The 23,236-nt window shown below is 41.2% G+C and overlaps 2 protein-coding genes across 4 annotated transcripts; both read right to left on the bottom strand.

Moving 5' to 3' along the window:
- Nucleotides 1–3,377: 3,377 nt before the first annotated feature.
- On the bottom strand, nt 3,378–4,528 carry LOC146521865 (uncharacterized). The gene is made up of 4 exons (XM_085140448.1): nt 4,294–4,528; nt 4,030–4,213; nt 3,668–3,792; nt 3,378–3,496 (listed from the first exon to the last, which is right to left on the bottom strand). The coding sequence occupies exons 1-4, from the start codon at nt 4,474–4,476 to the stop codon at nt 3,458–3,460; spliced, it is 531 nt and encodes a 176-aa protein (XP_084996574.1). The 5' UTR covers nt 4,477–4,528; the 3' UTR covers nt 3,378–3,457.
- A 1,104-nt stretch (nt 4,529–5,632) lies between these two features.
- On the bottom strand, nt 5,633–23,171 carry hgfac (HGF activator). Of its 3 annotated transcripts, XM_085140402.1 has the most exons (14): nt 22,497–23,171; nt 22,339–22,390; nt 21,896–21,989; nt 18,857–18,930; nt 18,605–18,748; nt 16,732–16,863; nt 14,131–14,241; nt 13,463–13,637; nt 12,629–12,726; nt 10,930–11,194; nt 8,772–8,911; nt 8,314–8,454; nt 7,766–7,908; nt 5,633–6,063 (listed from the first exon to the last, which is right to left on the bottom strand). In XM_085140402.1, the coding sequence occupies exons 1-14, from the start codon at nt 22,557–22,559 to the stop codon at nt 5,869–5,871; spliced, it is 1,827 nt and encodes a 608-aa protein (XP_084996528.1). In that variant the 5' UTR covers nt 22,560–23,171; the 3' UTR covers nt 5,633–5,868. The 3 variants fall into 3 exon arrangements, with proteins under 3 accessions (XP_084996528.1, XP_084996508.1, XP_084996518.1); XM_085140382.1 differs by lacking the exons at nt 22,339–22,390; nt 22,497–23,171 and adding an exon at nt 11,347–11,388 and having other exon boundaries at nt 21,896–22,156; XM_085140392.1 differs by lacking the exons at nt 12,629–12,726; nt 13,463–13,637; nt 22,339–22,390; nt 22,497–23,171 and having other exon boundaries at nt 21,896–22,152.
- Between the last annotated feature and the right edge of the window lie 65 nt (nt 23,172–23,236).

Raw genomic sequence — 23,236 nt, 5'->3', positions numbered from 1 at the left:
AACTTTTCTAAAATTTTTGAGAACTGTGGGAGCAGTGATATTGGCCTATAATTGGTAAACTGACTTCTCTCTCCGTTTTTATGGATTGGAATAACTTTTGCTATTTTCATTTGTGAGGGAAATACACCAGTTTGAAAGGACAGATTACAAATGTATGCGAAAGGTTGCACGCGCTTCTACTATTGAAATGTATGACCGACAATGCATTTGCCATTTTAATATTCATATTGAATTGGTCATCCGTATAGTACTCACAAGTATTATTGGTGTTATTGTAGAAGTGGGTATCTGGGTCAATGTTACTTTCAGGGTCATGCATGTTGTGCTCTGCATAGTTAAACGTTTTGAAGTTCGTTTTCTCAGCGTGTGTGGCAAAATAACCACCTTGACAGTCCTTTTCATAATCAAATTCTTCCTCTTCAATATCTCTGAATGGAAACCTATAATCTGTGTCCAAACTTGTCATTTATGTGTTTTTGTTTTTGTTGTTGTTTTTTGAGCCGTAAGGCCAGAAACACTTTCCATACCCATTGTTCATTATCCAATCGTCACTTTTCCAATAGATTCCAGAGCAGATTCCTGATTATTTATATTGCTCTAAGTCTTTGAGTTCTCTTATCATCACAACTTTCGCTTCTTCGGGATTGCCATTTAGTCTTATCATTACTTTGCAGTTCCTCGTCCATGTCGCTTGTATCTTATTTAGTTTTCTCAGGCTGCGTGCCTGTCTTGCAATTTCAGCAGTCTTTTTCGTTAAATGTTCATTTAAATACACACCAGTCCCTTTAAGCTTCTTACCCTGTTTCAGTAACTCAATCTTTGTTTTGCGACTCACAAACCGAAGAATAATTGATGGCTTTGTTTTACTGTCTTTCCTGGGGAGCGTGTGGCATGCTGCAATATGATGGCTCTGAATACTTACATTCTTCGTTTGAAGGAATTTTATCACTTGCTGTTCAAGCGTTTGCAGCTCCTCTACCGGGGCATCTTCACCATCTTTACCTCCCCCAGCTGTTACTCCGGCGTAGGTTCGGTGTTGCGTCTCCAGTCCACTTATGACTAAATCATCCATTCTTGTGTATTGTTCAAGGTCCTCAATTCGCCGTTCCAAGTCGTCTATTTTCTTGTCCTTGTCCTTTATGAGGTTTTTTAGTTGTTTTATTTCATCCATTAGGTCATGTAGCATACCTTGTTGTTTAGCCACTTTGCTCAGTTCATCAGACATGAAATTAAGCGATTTCTTAATCTCCTCCAACTCCTCTTCAACTCCTGGGTTTGCTCTTTTAGGCGGCATTTTGAAAATGATGAGATTTGTATTTCCTTGTGATGGCCCGTTGAAGTCACTGTTGATTAACTTGTTGGTTGAGCCTTGGCCTAGTGGTTGCTGCAGGAGCCTGGGCCTAGTGGCTGCTGGAGGATCCTGGGCCTAGTGGCTGCTGGAAGAGCCTGGGCCTAGTGGCTGCTGGAAGAGCCTGGGCCTAGTGGCTGCTGGAAGAGCCTTGGCCTGGTGGCTGCTGGAGGATCCTGGGCCTGGTGGCTGCTGGAAGAGCCTGGGCCTGGTGGCTGCTGGAGGATCCTGGGCCTGGTGGAGCAGGAGGGTCCTGGGCCTGGTGGCTGCTGGAGGGTCCTGGGCCTGGTGGCTGCTGGAGGGTCCTGGGCCTGGTGGCTGCTGGAGGATCCTGGGCCTGGTGGAGCAGGAGGGTCCTGGGCCTGGTGGCTGCTGGAGGGTCCTGGGCCTGGTGGAGCAGGAGGGTCCTGGGCCTGGTGGCTGCTGGAGGGTCCTGGGCCTGGTGGAGCAGGAGGGTCCTGGGCCTGGTGGCTGCTGGAGGGTCCTGGGCCTGGTGGCTGCTGGAGGATCCTGGGCCTGGTGGCTGCTGGAGGATCCTGGGCCTGGTGGCTGCTGCAGGAGCCTGGGCCTGGTGGCTGCTGGAAGAGCCTGGGCCTGGTGGCTGCTGGAAGAGCCTTGGCCTAGTGGCTTATTTTTCAGTTTTGGTGCAACAAGCTACCAATTGTCTGGTGTTCGTTTCTTTTTCCGTAGATATGTGTGCTTCCTTCTTGTGTCGTTTGTTGTCTTCAGTTTTGTCAAAAAAAAATTTTTTTTGTCTTCAGTTTTGTCAAATTAGTAGAATACCTTGTCTTGGGCTGCTACTCCCTGGAGTCTGCTACTCAAGCTGCTGCTGCTCTCTGTGCACACTGCTGCTGCTGCTGCTGCTTTTTACTATTTCTACAGCTTTTCTTCTAATCTGGACTGTCCAGTATGCTTATGTCAGTCAAAATATACCTAATTGGCTTGACAAGCACCTGGAAAAGTTCCCCAAATTACAGGTATGTTATTGAGTTTGTGGTCTCTCTGTGTGGTTTTTGTGTGTTGGTGAGGCAGTCCTAGATCTAAATTCAATTTAGAATTTAACTCCAAAATAGGTACATATATAAAAGTATCCTTCACAGGTACTTGATCATAAGTACCAGACTTCTGATTTCGCCTGATGTCATACCTCACTCCAAGTGTTATTTCTCTAGGTTCTACAACTCCCCATTTTAGATTGAAGTATTTATTTCGTTTCCATTCTGTGTTCAGATTGGTGAAAGGGTTTTCAAAATTTTCAAAACATTCATTTATTAAACATATGCTGGAGTCCTTTGTGGGTAACGCAGAAAGAATGGCCTGCTTTGCTTCTGAGCGAAGCTCACTTGTTAATTCCTCCAAATCGCCTACATGTGAGGATACTAAACTGTTAGAAAGGCCACTACCCTGCAGTTTGGCCACAATGGATGCACACATTTCTTTGGATGAATCCCTTGTAAGTACTGAATCAATGCTCACTGGAACACTGGAAGAACTAGACTCTGGAAGAACACTGGGAGAACTGTGAGGAAGATTTGAGGAATTAAACTGGTCCTCCAAAGCAGGTGAAACTGTGTCATTAGAAAAACAAGCAATGGCTGAAGTTCGATCATTTTGGTCAACATTGCTGTGAAAACTACTGAGGTGCTTCCTAAAGCCTGCATAAGTTTGGAACTGAAGCCTGCAGCCTGGCTGCCAACAAAATAACTTAAACTTAGGTCCAGGATAATAACCATGTTCACCTCTTAAATGTGAAATCAGCTGCTGACTGCTGGGATAAGCTCTCTTACACAAAAAACATGTCAGCATTTTAATGATTTTTACTTAGGTTGTGAGAAGAATTTCCTGGTTAAGGATTTTGGCTCTCAGGTCACGAACTCTTGGGGACTCCTTCATATCAATATTGTATACTGTTGTCTGCAGAAATGTGTAGAAATTCACAAGTGCAGCATCATAAGACACATTGAACACAAAATGAGCTTTAAAAAGCTAATCAAATGCCCCAAGGGAGCGGCTGGCCTGGCAGGGGACGAGACGCTTGTCTATGGCAACATAGAAGCTGTCGACCTTCCTCTTCTGGCGCCCAACAGCCAGGAGGTATGGCTGCTGACTCTACTGATTCTGGAGATGCTCTTCCAAACTGCAGCAAGACTGGAGTTGAGACAAAGATACTGAGCATTAGACACAGGAGCAAGTCAGAGATAATAGCATCACAGAAATGAGTATGTAAACCTCCTTTGTAAGCTCAACTGTAATTTGTTTCATTCACCTCTTAACCAGTGACATGACAACTTATGATAAAAACTATAAATATTAAATTACCTTATGAAAGACTACAAGTCTCTCAACAGCATCAGAGGCGCTGATTTTTTGATACTTTGGTCCTCCTGGAGGTGGCGGAAGGAGATGTAACAGTAACAACAGGGAGGCCATGTCTTGGTCAAAGGCTGCGGCCAAAGAGTCACAAGAATCAATTGACAGCAAATCTTTCAAATGCAATTTTTAAGGAGAACTAGAAAAGCACTTCCTAAGAAAGTTGAAATGTGCTGTCATAAACATTAAACTAAGAGCTAAAGAAAACTGATGAAGCAAAGCTAACAGGTGAATGAATTGGTATTTATTAATAGAATCCTGATGCTATTGAACTTTAACTGCTTATAGCAAATCATATTTAACAAACTCACTTGCTGCCTCATCAAGATCACTTCCTGGTGGACTCTCTGCTGACTGCACCAACTGACGCAACTCTACTGTTGAGGTGAGCTGCTTGGCCTCTTTGATGATTTGATACCTAAAGATTGGATCCCATTTCTGAAGCAGCCTGGTAGATATCTCATCATCAAACAGGAGAGTGAAGTCTTGATTCACCTTTAAGAAAGAAAATCTACTACTGCCACATTCATCTTGAAATTTAAAGTGATATTAAAAATTCCACTGAATATTCTCACCAATCCTTTTGTATCCAAGAATCTTGGGAAGATAGACAGGATATCAAGACTTTTGTCAGGATCATTGATGAGCTTCTGACGATGCTGAAAGGTCTCTCTCATCTTCTGGAAAATCAAGGAAGTGTCGGATGTATGGTTCAGCAAAGAGATGGCCTCCTGGCAAGCATCTCCATCAAGCTGCATGTCGACATTAATGGGCCATTATCACCGTGTGAAGGGGAACCCATTGATACACCTATACTTCATTTACTCTAGCCCACTTATCAGCTGATGAGTTTGCAAAAACGCAAAGTTTCATTTTGATTGTCGGCCACACATCTGCAGTGGGAGCAGCAAGAGCAAAAACAGGAAGACAGCTGTGTATTCTGGACGAGTGGTAACATGGAGACTTCACTCCTAACATTCATATTTTTCTGTTAATTATTATTTCAGCCAATAATGTTCAGTGTACCTCTGTGGCACTCTGCTGATTAGTGTACACCTGGTAACTGGGTTGCATCGAGGTGAGATCGCATTCTCACCCGCGAACTGCTCTGCAGTTTGTTTGGTCCGCCTCCTCTGAAAGGCCTTGGTACAGTTGTTTTAGTCTGCACACCTGTGCAAAAGAACCACACCAAGGGGGGAAAGCAATCTGAAGTTCAATTTAAACAGATTAAACAACTAAACACCATGAAGGTGTATTTAGAATTTCCAGAAAAAAGGTCACCCACACCCCGAGGTAATTTGTATCCGTGCACTTCATTGATTTGAGAACCAAAGCAGGGCAGTCTAACTTCAGGGGTGTGTTTGGTGCCACCCAAGGTCTCCCAGACCCTGGAGCTAATCACATACACTCAGTGTCTCTGGACCTATTAAGGTAATTTTAAGCTTTTAATACCCCTTTATTATCTTTACATTCAGTTGCTCTTGGAGCTACTTTCTGTATTTGGCTTCATAGTTTTAGGTATCTGGAAAGTTTATCCACAAAACAACCTTAAAACTGAACTATGCATATTAAAAGTACCACATCAAGTCTATACGGTCTCTTTATGTAATTGTACGTATATCAGCAATAAATATATATTGTTTTTTACCCAGTTTCTGTTATTTTCTTAGAGATGTTTCACTGTTTCAAAGCTAATGTGCTTAACTAGTACAGTAAAAGGACTTAAGACCTTGAGATGAGCTATTTTTAATCAATCTATTATTTCTAAAGCCCATTTATATACTTAATTTTTTTTTAAAAAACTAAAGAGAGAAATATCTGATGAATGAACTGAACAGCAATACATATCAAATCTCAGAAAATCCAGCCTCATGATAACAGAGAAAAGTCCACTTGGAGAAAAACATCATGGTATTCAGCTTGTAAGTGAACCTTGAGACTGGCTTGTTTTAATTACATTCACAATGAATCACAGCTCTTTAACAAAGACACTCAAAGTTTGATGTCACTGAAAGTCATTGAAGGTTTATTCAGTCTCAAAATATTTCACAGTTAAACAGATAACCTGTAAACTTCCAGAAGCTTTACAATAATAAAAAAATTGTAAAAAGTTCATATATAATATCTCTAAACATCTCATGCACGAAAGGTTATTTCCAGGTAATGTCGTTTGGTGAAGGCTTGGGTTTGCGTTTGATCACTGAATCGATCCAGTCTATGTAATTCACTACTTTTGTGTAAACTCCGGGTTTATTGGAGCGGCCGCAGCCCTCCCCCCAGCTGACGATCCCGTACAAGAAGCTGACGTCATTCCTCCCACAAGCTAGCGGGCCCCCGGAGTCGCCCTGAGGAAATGCACAGGTGGATGTACACATGAATATACACGCAGATCACAGTGAAGGCACACAAACGGCTGAGTCACACACTCAAAAATGAATATATTCCTCAAAATTGCTCTCTATGACCTATGACCTGAACAGTCAGTTGTCTCATTTCATTTAACAGGAAGGAGTTCAAATATTTTACACAGCAGGATGAGGGGGTAGTGTCACACCACAGACATCTCTGAATATCACTGAGACCCTCGTTGCCTTCCCCCAACATTTCACTCAGGGGAATTCCTCCTACCATCTTAAGTGCTGTTCCATTACTGTGAAACCTCGAGCCTGGCCTCTGATGTCATCCCCAACAGAGCCAAGGCGGGAGGTTAAGTACTGTACCGTCCCAGACACAGTGAAATAAAGACATTTGTTTTCTATTCTTCTTTCTTAAATTCACGTGTATTTAAGTTTGTATAGTCATGCATTAAATGAGATGTTGAAAAGGTAACGTTGATTTTTTTTTTTTTAACTCTAAAATCTGTCATCGTAAAATAGATTTTTGGTTAAAATGTTGTGATCTTCATGAAGCAAAGTAGTTCATATCTCCAACATCCAGCAGCTTCATATAATTGCAATGACCTGCAGTGGGATCACATGACTGTGCATCAAAGTGTGTTTGATGCAGCGTGTAAGAGTGTAGTTGAGAGCAGGAGCATTAACACCGTTGGTTAGAAGTAGTATGGACGCAGAGATCCAAGAGGTACTGGTCTTTATGTCAAAAATGTTTACACTGGGAAAGAGTAAGCTAGAGTAAGGTGTTAAATATAAAACACCAATAATTAACACAATCGAACTCTTAATTAAAATACTGTTAAATAATTAAAGAAAAAAACTAACAAAAATATACCATAAAATAAAAAAATGTAAAAAGTATGCTCAGCTTTTTGGTTCTGGCTGAGAGTAAAATAAGTGAAGCAGAATCTGAAATGAAAAAAATATGTAATGACAGAAAAGTCCTATTGATATTCTTTATAAATAACTTGATAATAAGCCATAATATTGTCACTATTGCGCTCAATCGCCCACTTTCCCAAGTGAATTTCCCACCCTGATAAGGATAAGCGGAAGAGAATGGATGGATCTACTCCACTGATGTTTCCGAAAAGCCTTATATAGAGTTTTAAGCTTTTAACCAAGCCAACCAGCTATGAGGTGAATCATGACTATAAAGGAAAAGATTCAGATAAAAAATTAAAGGGAAATTTTAAAAAATGATTAGTTAAAACAGTGAAGGAACTACTCATCCCATAATGTTTTGCAATCCATTGAATTTACAGCAAACGACTTCTAACCTTCTTCTAACCTTCCTTTCTTCACGACATTGTAAATAAAACTTGTTTCCCTAAAAACAAAGTTGTTATCATATAGAACTGTGGTTTCTTGTGACACATATCATCATTTCACAATGTCGTAGCAGCTCTACTATGTATAGTTATAGTATTATGGCTCATAATCAGAACGTGACTATGAGTTTTATTTCCAGGACCTCACTGCTGAGCTCTACAGTGCTGGTGAATCTGGTGTTTTAACTGCAAATATAACATTGAGCCAGGAGCTAATTTAAAATTAAAAAATATGTTTCTATCATGGGACTCTGTTTTAGGACACCAGCACTTCCTTGGCAGAATTATATCAAAACATGACAGTCCTCAAAACGCTTTCCTACCTGGCACGCATCAACGCAGCCGTTAATCCCTGCACAAATCATGTCACTGGTGACATGGTTGCCATACACTTCTGGCTTCTTGCAATTATCATGAGGAGTCAGTCTTACTCCAGCCTCCTGCAGAGTGGAGTATCCCATTCCCTCTGTCAAATAAAACACAAATGAGTCATCGTGTTAGATAAAAGCCCAGTAACACCGAGCTGTCACCCCGTATTTTTTTCCCGGTCCTTATGCCAAGCTAAGCTAGGCTAATCGTCTCCCGGCTGTGACAGATTTAGCCCTCAAGATGAAAGCAAATTACTATTTTCCAAAGTGACAAAATGTTTCTTTTATGTGCGTTAAAAATAAATCTGAAACTTTTCTCAAAGACACATAGCAGCGCAAGCAATTTTGGCCCCACCGTCACGGTTTAAGCGTGTAAACAAATAAATCATTCACTGGAAGTGCACGACAAATGTGCTCCCTGTGATCAATGCACGAATGTAAATAGTTGTCATCGTGACAAAACGGAAATGACACAGCTCTTCCATGACCTCCTCATTACTCACTCTCTTGTGTATGTCCCCAGCCACTAATGGTGCAGCAGTAGTAATCGGGGAACGTCATGCTTTTGTCTGGGAGACAGATGGGCCTGATGAACGGGGTTTTCTTCACACATCGCCCGTCCTGCTTCTTCAGTTTGATTAGAACTGCCAAACAGAAATGAAATGTTATGAAACCGGCAAAGAAATGAAGCAAAGGTATGAAGCAAGTGGCTGACTTCGCCTCGGGAAAATGCCACACCCAACTGTCAATATACATATATGTGTGCATCTGTGTTTGTGCTTGTTTTTATTGCGGGGGTGCAGAGGGACACAGCTGTTCAGTGAAGCACAGCTGTGCATACAGACTGGGTTCTTAAGTGGGTTTGTGTGTTTCTGAACAGGGACAAGAGGTCTTCCAGTTTATGTGAGTCACTGGCATATGTGTGCGCGTGTGTGTGTGTGTGTGTGCATTAAATAATTACCAATGTCATGCAGTGTTGGGTTAAACACTGAGAAGTGCCTTGGAAAGATGTAGTCCTCCACTCCAAATGTCCTCGTGTTGGCACTGGTGGTATTAAAGCTATGCTGGCCCAGGACCACACGGATTTGAGATTTCAGGGGGCTTAAGAAAGACATTCTTAATTAATTCATTAGTATACGAAAGTCCACACTCACAAAGCTCATCAAGTCAAAATAAACTTGAGGTAACTGGAGTACTTCACCCTGTTTTTCGTGAAATCTGGTGGGAAAATTGAAGAACCCAAAATACCTTCACAGAACATTTGTTTGAGCTTTTAGCAGCACAGTCAATCACATTTGGCCTTTAAGGGGGGGTGAAAAGGAAGCCAATGCAGAACTTCCAAATGCTGCAATTAAACAGGTGTTTTTCCTGCCATTTGGAAAGTAGTCGATGAGTATTTGCATACGAGTTGGAGTATTAAGTGCAAACTATGGACGAACGCATGAATCTGCTAGCAAACAAAACAATACCAAAAGTTAAAGTTATGCATTATTAAAGAGAATATAGCTTCCAGGTCTAAAAGGTGACGCAAATGCAGACGTGCCTTAAACCAGCCCTTGCTTGGCATTATGCTTACATTGCTTGAGAGTTGCCTGCCCTTTTGGATGTAATATAACTGCGTGTCACTCAGGAAAACTGTGCATTTTGCGACCACTTGGTGAGTGGTTGCTGGAGACTGCTAGCCCTCATTAGGTAAACTCAGTTGCAAAGACGATGCTGTATCAAAAAACGTGTTGGCTGCAAGCAGATTCTTTGCAGTTTGCATGAAAGACAGCATTTTGTATAATTGCTAACTGCTAGCAAAGCGGTACTTAAACTTGGAGAAAGTGCAACGCAAACCAGAAACAGTCTCCGTTTCTGGCATCGCACTTTGTAAAATCTTACTGCTGTTTGCAAAGTAGTTGGAAAGTGTTTGCAGACAAGTTGAAAACATGACCAAAGTAATAACAAAGAGAAGTCCAGACACTTTTCTTTGCAAGCTCCTTTGACTACAATGACCTGGATGACTGAGAACAGTCATAAGACATAATAACAGACATAATAACAAAGAGGTTTTCACTAATTAATTCACATTTTATGCTGGTGACTGGCAGTTGCTAAGGATTCAGTGACTGCTCTCTAGCCCTGTGTGTCTGGGGCTTTAGCCATTACTTTTCCAGGAGCGGTATATAGCTACAGGATGCTAACCAAGCTTACCAACCAATCATTAGCTGATAATTTAGCACAGCGTCCTATCATCCAAATGTGGTCACTCAAGATGGCAAAAAGACCATTCTTATAATGATTGTTACACCTGTAGGAACCATAGTAGCAACAATAGACAGGAAGAGAACAGTGACACACAAAGGGAGTCAGACTAGTTGACCGATCTTTTAGCCATGTAGTTACCACTTCATCACTTAGGCTAAAAATCAGTCTAAATTTTTTTACACTACTTTAAAGTCTAATAATTAAAATCTAATGATTTTAATGTCACTTGTGCTGTAAAAAAAATCCACTTAATTCTGTAATTTTCCTTCCTAAAGCACCATGCTGGCTATAAGATAGTTAAACCCCTGCGATGTTGATAATGCTATTTTATGTTGTGAATTTTAATTAATACTTTCTAATAAGAAATCCAATCATGCCCCAACTGTACTAAAACACAGTTGTAGCAGTAGACATGGGGCTTAAAAAGAAAGCCTTGCAGATACCATATATTGTATTTTACTATATGCACTCTGCTGTGTGGGTCCAGTGCAACATTCAGTTGCTTTAGCTAAAGATTTGAACTTGTGGATGTCAGTAAACAGTAAATCTGTTTTACTGACATCAGAGGAAGGTGTTAACATTTGCATGTAAACATTACAGCATGCATATTTAGACACGTTTGTTATATAATATAGAGAGAATATATTACTGTTTAAAATTCAAGAAATGTGACTTTTTTTTGTCAAGCTTCCTTTAGTCTTTCATAGACTGACTCAAAAGGGGATACAATTTCTTAAAAGACTCACACTTTCCAAGGTTAAGAGATAACACTGTGCAGAGGGGTCAAAATGACTGGAAAAACTTATAGCGTTGCCTTTTTTCCACTAATGTGTGTAACAGCCTCTGCAGCGGTAGAATTCAATACATACTTGCTGAAGAAGCAGTGGGCCGCAGACACGACCCAGCAAGAGGAGATGAGAGTGCCGCCGCAGAAGTCTGACTGTCCAATGTAAATGGCTGCCATCCATGGATGACTACCTTCCAGAGACGAATTTCCACCCATTATCCTCCCTCTGGCTGTCGATAACCTCTTCTTGTGCTTTGTCCCGCATAAGGGTTTTTTGGCCGGCTTGAAGGGTTTGGGTTTTTCAATGGTGGGCAAGACGTTGAATGGAGTAAGCCTCAGAGAAGAAGCTGAGAAAAGTTCAAACAGAGCATTATTTTCAGCTTAACTTGGACACAGCAAAATGCCACTTTCTAAAAAGAGCTAAAAGATGCTAACAGATAAGAAACTACAAATCAATCAACTAGCTTAGATTTAGACTTTTTACTAGCTTCCTAAATACCTCTTCTGAATAATTTTGAATCTACTGCTGGTTGATTTCCCCCTGCAAGAAGCACAAAAAACAAAAGTAGGCATTTCTATAAGGTGATGACGTTCAGTGTGGCAAAGCTTCCTCTTGCTGCAAATCATGTGTTGAGGATGATCAGGAAGAGGATTATGAATTCGGTGCATACCCCTGGCATCATGACAGACAGACAGCTGTGCCAAACCCCACTCACCACATCAACATTTGGCTCCACCTGACGTGACATGTTGATTCAGGGTGAGTAATGTTTTATTATTTCCCCCATATCTAACATAGCCAATGTTTTTCCTTTAAAAAAAAAAAAGCTCTTTCACTAAACCAGTCAGCTTGGCTGAATTTAACTTTCGAGAGCAGCGTGACTCAGCGGCACAGATTAGCTGCCTTCTCTGCACTTTTTTTTGTTTTTAAATCTAAAACTGGATTTTAATTAAATGTGAAGGGCAGCACGGTGGCACGGTGGTTAGCACTGTTGCCGCACAGCAAGAAGGTCCTGAGTTCAATTCCAACATCAGGCCGGGGTCTTTCTGTGTGGAGTTTGCATGTTCTCCCCGTGTTTGCGTGGGTTCCCTCCGGGTACTCCGGCTTCCTCCCACCGTCCAAAGACATGCAGCTTGTGGGGATAGGTTAATTGGATAATCCAAATTGTCACTAGGTGTGAATGTGCGAATGAATGTGAGTGTGAATGGTTGTCTGTTCCTGTGTGTTAGCCCTGCGACAGACTGGCGACCTGTCAAGGGTGTACCCCGCCTCTCGCCCTATGACAGCTGGGATAGGCTCCAGCGCCCCCCGCGACCCTGAAAAAGGATAAGCGGAAGCAAATGGATGGATGGTGAAGGCATTTAATAAGCCTCCACATTCGAGAAATGTTTCTCGAATAAGGAGCGTCAGTGTCAATGTCATATGAACGAGGCCGAGAGAAAGAAGACGCTGCTGCACTGCGTGACCTTTGTGAAAGATCATTACTTATTGCATGTTGTAATGATGGAATGAATGTTCAGAGAGTGGCAGCTAAATAAATCTGCTACTTTTAATGAGGAAACAAAATTAAGCCAAGAGTTGGATATGAACATTATTACAAACGTATTAGAATATGTACATATATAGATTTAAACTGCAGAACAGCTCAGGTGTCTGGTCAAGCTAACAGATGTATGCCTTAATCTTATGCTAAAGCATATCCACACTCCAATATACCGCCTCAATTACAACATAATTACATTCTGCACACAAACTCCTTCCCTGCGTCCTGCTTACTCACACGCAGCCATCACACAGGAGGGGACGCCACAGTACTCCCAGGAGATGGTGTTGTCTTTTATTGTGTAACACCAAGGCTTCTTGTCCTCGTCTGGATTTCTACACACAGAGATACACAACGGACAGAGTGTGTGCGTGCTTGTGTGCGTGTAGCCTCGCTGCTTCCTATCTTTATATATTGCTTCATTAGCTGAATGTCTCACAGGGGCTCCAATGCCATTCAAATCCACACACTCACACGCGGATAATTCGCTTTCTTTCTACATTCGTTTCACGTTTTAACAACCAGGATTCAGGTTTTAGTTTTAAAGCTGCAATATGCAATTTTACCAATAATTAATGATCTATCCGAGCCTGGGTGTAAGTCTAAGTCCCATTGTATGCTTTGGCCTGGGACAATTTGGGAAACGTGCCATTTGCTGTCAGTATGTCTTCCTGCTCATGAGAAGTCATAGTAAGAAATCAGCTGACGGAAGAAGGCAGGAAGGAATGGACCAAGAGTGAATGTGCCAGAGATAAGCCTCAGGGTTTCAGGGTTTCCCCTCAGTAGCTATGTGCTCGTAAGTCACACGAATGACAAGAGTTGACACATGGAGTTGACAGATAAGGAGCATACGGCTTTTGCTAGCTCAGGGTAAAAAAAAAGTTGGATACTGCAGCTTTCAAACAGAAATTATGTGCAAACTATATAGAAATGTGGCCTTCCAGATAAGACTGTTTGCAGCACAGCAACCGACAAAGGCTTTAATATCTCATTTTGATTAACTGTTGGAGAAACAACTACTAGAAAATCTACCATAGCTGCTATTAAGGCAGGATGATTTAGCACACACACCTGCAGTAGGCATGCTCCCCAAGGCCTTTAACAGGTGATGCAATCACTGTGCCCACATGGAGCTCATCAAACAGCAGGTCTGAGTTCCACGGCAGACACCGGGCGCCGGACACGGTGGTGCCCACCAGGCCTCTGTAACCTGTGCCCCTGCTGCTATAGCACTCTGGCTCTGGCTCTGCTCACACAAGCCACAGAGAGAGAGAGAGAGAGAGAGAGAGAGTGAGAGAGAGAGAGACACGGAAATAATCCCAGCCGCAACCACAGTAAAACACAGGTATGTAAACAATATGAAAGCGATCACACAAACTCCCGATGCAGAATGAGTCAGAACACGTTTTAAAACCTCTCTCTGAACGCGTCAATGACAGCTGGGTACAAGCTCACCAGCACGCCCTCACCTGTGACCATTCATCAAACTATTGTCATCCACACATGCACGAGCATGCGTCTGTGCATACGTGACACAATGAGGATTCCATACATCTGCTCTCGCATATGACAAAGACTCTGGCTCTATGCAGACTGCAGTGACTAGAAAATCTGCCCTCTGCTATTTTTAGCCCGATACAAACATCATTTCATGTCAACTGTGCTTTCTGCTCAGAGCAAATTTTGCATTTCCATTTGAATGAGGAAAACGGGAACGTAGCACTCAGCGTATGACTCACCGAGACTACAGTGAGGTCCACTGTAGCCATGCCTGCAGTTACACACTTCCTTTCCGGTGGATACGATCAGTCGACACGTTCCGTCGTTCTGACATGGGTTTGTACGGCACACTGGACACATAAAGACACACTGTCACATCCTAATGCCATTCTCTTTAAAATGCTTGTTTTTCAGCAAAACTTTATTAACATTTAGCTTGATTAACAGACCCATTATGATACTTCCATTATGATAGTCGCTATGCACAGTTTAAAAGAGCATTGGTGTGGCCCCTCAGTTTATTATTTATCTCCCTTGTGACGCAGTCACATTAGAATAAAAATACAATGGCAACCTCCTTCCTGAGTGTTTGCAGTGAATTTGTTCCACATATGACAAACAGTTGCAAGTAACTGTAGCAACCAAGAGGTCAACTGAAGGTGATTGCTTAGTAGGTGGCAACCTGTCTCCAATCAATCGCAGTATGACTCAGACCATAATCGTTTCCAAATGATTGCTGTCTAATTTATAAATTCAGAAAGATTCTCAACATGTTGCAATCAATCTGAGTCAGTCTGTGTCAATGAACACAGCTCGTCTACCGCGTGTATCTTTGCATTAGGTGACTAGACTCAACTGGTTGCCAGGTTGTTGTATTCTGGTTATATTTCTATAAAATAAAAAGGTTGCCGAGCACCTAGGTCATTTTGCTGGGAAATTGCAACTATTAAAATTGCCATTCCTACATTACTATCTTTGGAGGAATTTCTGTTTCAAATCTATGACATTCTGAATTCTGAGTGTAAGCAGTTAATGTAGAGTCCTGAAGTAGAATTCCTATAGATGCCAACAAAATTGTAGCAAATGGCCAGACATTTGCAATTTTTACACTTTGGAACAACCGGTTGGAACTAAACCAAGGAAACCACCAGTTGCTAAGGTAAAAAGTGTATTGCCTGACTGACCTGTTGCTTGCTGTTGATGCATTAAAACTTCCTTGTGATTCTTTTTGGAAACTAGCAATTTGCTGTAGTCACAAGTAATTTGTGTGGTAGCCACAGACTCATCTGCAAACACTCACCAGCTAGTTGCAAAGTGTTAGTAAAAAAGAGAACGTCCACATTTAAAGTAAAAGTTGCAGCTTGGTACAACGTGTGCGACTGGGGCGTTAAGGGAACTTTATGCTGATTGGCTGCCCCTCATAACGAGAAAGCTTAAACAGCACTTAGGTGGTTGCTGCTGTTCTGTGTTTGAGGTATGAATTATTCATTATTATTATTATTATTCAATACATCATTATTATATGTATATAATATATATGTATTATGTATTATGTATGTATGTACTATATGTATTAAATCATGCATGGCCACGTCTGAAAAGAAAAACTGTGTGAAACTGAGCATTTAGAGCAGTATGAAGCCTGAGCTTTTGGCTCACAGGGATTAGTCTGACATACACTGACCTCGCTATTTAAAACTTCTGTATTGTGGCATCAATCATTATAAATCACTGTAATAGTACATTTATAACAGACAAGAATTCAGCAATAATTAGCATTGCTACACCATCATGGTTTTTCTTACGCAGGTTTTAAATGTAATTATCAATAAATCTTAGATTACCAAAAGAAAACTGCAAAAGAAACCTCTGAGTATTTTAACCTGACTCTACAGTTCTGCTCAGGTGGACTTACTAACATCTTCCGGTCTCATTTTTTTGGTTTTGGTTCGCTCTCACCCATGCATCTGTGTTCTTATATACATGTAATATATCTGGGTCTGAGCAGCCTCTTGTGAAATAATATAACATACAGAAAATATGCTGGGGATCAGAGATGCCATGAGTTTATTGGGTTTTACTGAAAGTGAGCGGTCCTGATGTGCTTTGAAGAAAAACAATGTAAAGCACATTAAGGGTCAGGTTCAAGCTAGAAAACTTTTTTTTTAGTTCTGCGACTCCTGTAAGCTGAGCCCCTATCATCATGACAAAAGCAGTTTCAGCTGAAGAAGCATGAAAATACCTCTCTGATTGTATCTCCTTTATGCCAGGGGAATCTGCTAAACGCCCGTGAACATCCCCCCCATTGAGATGAAAACACCCTATGGACCCATGGGGTGTGTCCTAAAACACCATTCCTGAGTCACAGTGAGTCATATAATCTGCCTTTTCTTCAATGCAAAGTTACTCTTGTAACTATGGAGCTGTGATCAAAGAAAGGGTAGGGCACGTCTTTCAAACCCCCTCTTATGAGAGTGAAAAAAAAACATTTCTTCAGGCTAGGAGGAGATCTGATACTTTTTGGGAGGCCTGAGATCAAGTTGTATAATATTTTTTTTAATGATATGCGTTGCTAAGGTTGCTAGGTTTTTATCTTTATGTTTATTTAATGTAAAAAACAAACAAACCCCAAAACATTCCAACATGTAGCAATATTTCGTTTGTCATTCGCTGATTTGAACATCAATTCAAGCAGCTGTCAAAGCAAATAGCGCTGAAGTCATTGCAGCCTATTGTATTGAGTTTTGCTCTCATCACCCCAACAATAGCAAAAAATGGCCAAGAAAAAAAAAACTGGACACATTCAGAGCAGAACAACAAAAGCAGAAAGCATGTCTTACTCGTGTAGTGGACTCTCTCACACTTGATTTCCCCTGCCACACATGTGCACTGTTCCACGTTACGGAGGTGAATTCGTCCCCAAGACTCTCCGATGTCATAATAGCGCAGGTGTACGGTTTCGTAGCACTTCTCTGAAAAAGCCGACACAACACATGAAAGGCGTCGGGGCTGAAATGGGAGAGCAGATTGAAGAGCTCAATGGAGCGTACGGAGCGAATCTCCGATGGCTGAGCTGCTGCGATGGATCCGTTTTTCTGTGTTTTTCCATCTTCTTTCACTGCTTTGCTTTCAGCTGAAAAGTAAAACCTGTTTACAGGTGATTCATAACTGATTTGCCATTATTTTGGCCTGAAGGCAAGCATGCGAAATTTCAGCAGCATTTTAACGGAAAACACAGATTAAATGAAACTTGCATGTCATTTCAATGTTATACACATCATGTTATTTTGAAGTTTATGCCGCATTTATAGGACCATGGCGAACGTAAGACTGTCACTCAAATCTTTCAATCACATCTCAGTGTCTATATCAGCAAATAGAGATTGCTCAGTTGTCATCTTGATAGCATCAGGTCACGTCTGTCAGTGGCGTGTAAGGATATAGCTGAATGCAGCTAAACCAATTTAAAGTTAATTAAACAAACTACATTTGCTGCTAAAAAAGAGAGAAATCACTGTGTCACTGCTGGTCTGTAACCAGTTCCGCCTTAATTTCTTCAGGACATGAAGCTCCTGCCCAGATAAGTTTGGGAACCAATAATTACAAAAATTGATAATCACAGCATTGGAGAATTTATTGCGTCAGACATCAGTGATTCCACCTTTGGGCACGGCAACTTTGTGGTACTTTGCTAGTGGCAGCTTTTTGGCATCGGCCACAATCTTTTTTTATTGTAAATGTGTAAATCTCTGGAACTAACAGATGGGGTGGTGCTACTGGCAGCGGCAGAACAGGGTTACATGAGGTGGGGTTGAAAGCCAAGGAAAACTGGTACACAGGCTCTTAAATACTGTGATAATCAAGAGTGAACTTGGACTGTTATGCCTTTGTTTGTCATCACGGTTTGTTTCCTTTTTTATCAACCTTTATTTATGCAGGAAATTAAGATCAAAATTGTCTTTTGCAAGTGTATTTTGGGACCATACAGGCAGCCTTATAACCTAGCATGTTCTTTGACTCCCATAGAAAACCTTGTGCAAGCACAGCGAGTCCAGATTATAACGTAAATCTATGAAAAATCTCCAAATTTAGTTGTTCACAGCTGGAAGAAGGTAAGCTCACAAAGAACAGCATTGGGCCCTGTGGATGAAAGTATCCTTATTCTTGTCACCAGTGAAATTTTAAAACCTCCAACAATTACTGACAATAATTTTCCTCCTAATCAAAGCTGTAAATCAGTGTAAATAACAGCACTTACCAGTGAGCCAGTAAACTACAACGTTATTGAATGTAGCAGATGTAACAGAAATGAAGCACGTCAAATGCCACACCAATTTAGTCATTGTATGATGAGTGGCCTCTTTGCATAATGACCCACAATCTGCAACCTTTCTGAAAAGTCAACAGTTGAGCATTTTTAGCAAATATAGCTTCTCTATGTGGCTCACTGGTCTCCAGAGAAGAAGGAGTTAACTCTTCACACTCAACTGCCTTTACTAAACATGAATTTGATTACAGAGTTTTTAGCTGGCAAGCTTTTGATTTTGGTTTACATCTGTGGACAACAGATGAATGACAATGGGCTGCCTAACGTGCACTTTGATGTGAATATGTTCAGGGAACAGTCAAAAAAAGACAGTCTGACAAAACCAAATATGAATGGATGACAAGCACTATGCCTTTAATTCATAGAATATTAATAAAGGTACCTACTTTGTTCACATATTCTCCCAGAGAAGCTCTCAGGGCAGGAGCATTCGAATGTGTGTCTGTGTGGGATCGCTGTGCAGACGCCTCCATTCTGACACGGGTTCGCCTGACACGGATCTGTGATTCTGCGTGAAGTGTGGACAAAAACTGAAATCAAAACATCAAAACATAATCAGCAGGAGAACAACCGCAACACTGAAATTTCTAATTAAACAGCAGTGGAAATTCAATCAGCAGCTGGTTTGGTGAGCTAACCATTTGGGTGGCTTCTCTCTGGTGCGCAGAAACCCCACTTCCTGTCCCGATCAAAATTGTGTGTAAGAGAGCACCTGGGACAAAGGAAACAGGAAGAGAGTCACCTGCAAGTCAGCAAATGCAGCAAATATGCCAAAAACAGAGTCTGCACAATTCTAACAAGCTTGAAAGTTAATATTTGGTATGATCACCTTTATTCTTCAACATAACCTGAACTCTCTTAAGCAAGTTTCTGTAATTCCTTTAAGTATGGTTGGATGTTTTTGTTCTGAATTTGTATAAAGGAGTATAAAGGACCACTCTTATTCTGAATTATTTTCATGTAAAAATAAATAAATAAATAATAAATAAATAAATCATCAAACGTCTCTGAGTTTTTCACAAATCGCACCCTGATTACAACCTTAGTAAGCATATCCTGACTAAGCGTGTACTTTGCGTGCCCGCTGACGGTTAGTCATGCTATACTGTTGGATTTGGGCATATAGATATTGTGACATAAAATTGCGTAAACCATGTGCAGAGGATTTTACCCAACCCTTAATCAAACCCACAAGTACTGACACCCTGCTCCAGAACGCTGCATCTTCTGCCAACGCACACTAACTAACTCTGTCAATCATCCACTAATCTAACCTGCGTAACATTAACATACCTCTTCTCCACTCACTGTAACTACAACACTCAATGACAAACCCATTCTGACGGTGAGCTGATGAGCACATCACAAAAGCATGCAGGGTCAAACCGCCGCAACTTTACATGTAGGTGGACCAGAAAATATTGGCCCATGTATAATTGCATAAACGTTGCTCCAGCTTGCTGGCATCCACCCTTTCTGCATCATTTCCAAGTAGTGAAGACTGAAACCCTGCCAGCGTGTCTCCTGTTGTTGTTTTTTTTTTTTTCCAAAATCATAAGATGATTGTTGCTGTGTCACAATCTGAAGCGATTAAATAAAAAGAACAAATTGCACCATGATGGTTTTACTGAGGCAGCTGTTTATGCACCCTCGGGATAAACGCTGTGAAACGGCAAAACTTCAGCTATAGTTGCAGTTTCACAGAGTACCTCTGCATTTTTTCTTCACAGTTATTAATGATAACACTGTATTATGACAAAATCATCACAGGCCCCAGCAGCAATTGAGCAATAAGCATTTTATTAAAGCCTTTTTGCTCATTACCTCATTAAAATTTGTGATCAGATGGCACTGTCGCATAAATCCCTCATCCCTTCGAGCTGTAATTAAGTGTGACTACACACCCCAAATACACAGCATCAGTGTACAGATCACTGCTATTACAGCAGTGATGGAAAACACCAGTGTGTTTGTTCTTTTAAGGGCATGCAAAAAGCCAGGAACGATCCACCAATTAGAAATAAGAACACTAACTCTACATTTCTCCCCTGAGAAGAAAGCTGCACTTTGTATCTTCCAACCCCACAAAGGTGGGGTTTCCTGTTTCCAGTGCTTTCTTTTAAAGTTATAGAATTTAAAAGTCTGATATAAATATATTGGCTTTTATTTTTTACACAGACATATTCCAGTGATACTGTAATCCACTGCAAGACAGTCATCTATGACACAGTATCTGTGTGACTTAACAAGAAGAACTATACTTAAAGAAGTAAAGAGTTTGTTCTTCTTCAGTGTCAGCTCACTTAAGCTCATTTTAAGCTCTTCAGTTGATAACTGCCACCGCAAAGACTGAAGTAGTGTCTGGTATAATGAATACATATATTGATGTCTGAAACCAGTACATCAATAAATGTACCACAAGAAAATGGTATACGATATATGAAAATATCGATATTTTGCCCCACCTCACATGGTAGCAGCTCAATGCATTTAGACATGTAGACAAGATCAAGACAACCTGTTGAAGTTCAAACCGAGCATCAGGAGGAAAGGTGATTTAAGTGACTTTGAATGTGGCATGGTATTGATGCCAGACCAGCTGGCTCGAGTATTTCAGAAACTGCTGATCTACTGGGAATATCCCAGCACAACAATCTCTGGGGATTACAAAGACTGGCCTGAAAAACAGAAAATATCCACTGAGTGGCAGTTCTCTGTGTGAAAATGTGTTGTTGATAACAGAGATCAGAGAACGGCCAGACTGCTTTGAACGCATAACACGTCAAACCTTGAAGCAGATGGAAAACAACAACAGAAAAAAACACACATGATCCTGTCAGCTAAAAGCAGGAAACTTGGGCTACAATTCACAAACGCCTGCCAACAGAAGATAAATGCTGTCTGGTCTGATGAGTAGGCTCAGAATTTGGTGTAGAAAACATGAAAGCATGAATCTGTGCCTCGAGTCCATGATTCAGGCTGATGGTGGTGGCGGTGTAATGTTGTGACCGGATATTTTCTTTGGGTCCTTTAGTACTAAATGAGCATCATTTAAGCACCGCGGAGATTTGCATCATGCATGTGTAGCTAACTGTCGGACCTGTGTGTATACAGTAAGTTTGAGATTGAAAAGGGAAGATTATGGCTCATTGTTTCTTAACTATCAAGCAATCAAAACACACAGCCTGACTCCGCTCCATCAGTCACGATGCTCTTCTGCTACATGTGCCTTGACCGTGCTAAGGGTACTGTCAAGTCAAGGCTAGATGCCTTTATTTAATTAGCACATTTAAAAGCAGCGGGAGCTGCTTTCAAGTCGCTGTGGTAGAATAAAATATACAGTGACAACACTAAGTGGGAAGTGACAAAGGCAATGATAAACACGCATCATCAAGACAGCAAAAAAATAAAAGATGTATTAAGAAAATAAGTTCAATACAAACCATGCAATCAAATAATCTGTAAATTATCCAAAGATGATTTTTTTTTTACATTTTGTGGAATAAAAGTTTCAAATCATGCGTATCAAACAACGTGCGTGTGTGTGTGAGAGAGAGAGAGAGAGAGAGAGAGAGAGATCTGACAGTGTGTTTTGACTTGATTACACACATATTACAGACTGTTTGTGCAACCAAAACAGTAGATCCAGACAGACAGGCTGGCTAATAAGGACTCACCATGGTTTTGAGGACAGGACAGCGATGCAGTGATGATGAATCCTTCCACCCTGACGAAAAGGGAATTTACATTCTTTGCCTGTGGTGGTAACAACTGCAGAGGACGTAAAGGGGAAAACACAAAACATTAGCAGCAGAAACTGTCTTGGAAACCCCGACCCACCCACTCTGTCACTGGTTTTCACACACAAAGACCCCTTTCACTTCAAATGAATGTACAGAAATCCATATGCAAGCTACACCCCCTCCCCTACAGGTAACACCTATGCAAACATCAGCTCACTCAGGACTTAAGAGTGCAGCAGCACCAACTAAGTGAAATAATAATAATAATAATAATAATAATAATAATAATAATAATAATAATAATAATATAGAAAAAATGATTTTAGGACCAGAGTAAAAACAAACAAACAAACAAACAATAACAAAAAGAAACTCGCCTGTATGGCTCTCCCTCACCGCCTGTGCTTCATATGTAGGTGCTAATGTGTGCTGAAATCAAGGGAGAGACATTATTTCACTCCTTTCACGCTCTCAAAAACACGCAATAACAATAAGCACAGACTCACTTGAGTAGAGAAGTGTGGCTAAAACTTACCACTCCTGCGAAAACGCACGAGAGAAAAAGCATCACGGCGTGTGCCATCGCGAAAGTTTGCATCTGATGTTTCCCTGGTGTCCCGAGAAGCTTATTTCCCGTGTGCCTGTCACGTAATATCTGTCAGTGTCAGAGTCCTCAGCCCGTTTTTGGTCATAGGAAACGTGGGAAATCCTGCAAGTATTATCCTGTCCCTCACAAGTTGAAGCTGTATTGAGTAAACCCGTTGCGTCATTAGGCTTGTCTGACGCTGAGGCATCCTGTATCCCGGCTGGTGTTCCCTCAGCTCCCCCTCTGCGGTCGCCCACGGTTTATCATTACGACTTATCGACTCACGAAAGAAACAAGAAGTTTCTTGAGGCAGAGGCAGGTAGAGAGGTAAAACCGCTCAATCCTTACCCCTTTTAGGTTTAACACTGCTTTCTCCTAAAGTCGCCCAATTTTAGCTTTTCTTTCACCTGTGGTGTAGGTGTGCGTCGTTTCTGTACTTAACAGAGATTTTGCTTCATATCGACGCGGGATATGACAGCATCACACGGTTCCTGCAGATTTGTCGGTTGCACATCCGCGATGCCAATCTTCCGTGCTACCACAATAGAGAACAAAGATGCACTATTGGATTGAGATCTGATGACTGTGGAGGCCATTTGAGTAGTGAACTCATCGTCATGTTTAAAAAAAACTGTTTGAAGTGATCTGAACTTTGTGACACGACACATTATCAGCCAATAGAAGATGGG

Source organism: Neolamprologus multifasciatus, chromosome 3 (assembly GCF_963576455.1).
Source record: "Neolamprologus multifasciatus chromosome 3, fNeoMul1.2, whole genome shotgun sequence".
In the NCBI taxonomy this organism is placed as follows: Eukaryota; Metazoa; Chordata; class Actinopteri; order Cichliformes; family Cichlidae; genus Neolamprologus; species Neolamprologus multifasciatus.
Note: the sequence above shows the minus strand (reverse complement) of the source record. Positions and strands in the feature narration are given on the sequence as shown.

Bases quoted from the DNA above. Each gene is read 5' to 3' on its own strand.
- LOC146521865 (XM_085140448.1), bottom strand. From the start codon at position 4,476: ATGCAGCTTGATGGAGATGCTTGCCAGGAGGCCATCTCTTTGCTGAAC. The intron at 3,793-4,029 runs GTGAGTTTGTTA...CTTTGGCCGCAG, and splicing joins TGATCTTGATGAGGCAGCAA to CCTTTGACCAAGACATGGCC. The intron at 3,497-3,667 runs GTAATTTAATAT...TCTCAACTCCAG, and splicing joins GACTTGTAGTCTTTCATAAG to TCTTGCTGCAGTTTGGAAGA.
- hgfac (XM_085140402.1), bottom strand. From the start codon at position 22,559: ATGCAAACTTTCGCGATGGCACACGCCGTGATGCTTTTTCTCTCGTGC. The intron at 22,391-22,496 runs GTAAGTTTTAGC...CCTTGATTTCAG, and splicing joins CGTGCGTTTTCGCAGGAGTG to CACACATTAGCACCTACATA. The intron at 14,242-16,731 runs GTAAGACATGCT...TTATGTGTCCAG, and splicing joins TGAGAGAGTCCACTACACGA to TGTGCCGTACAAACCCATGT.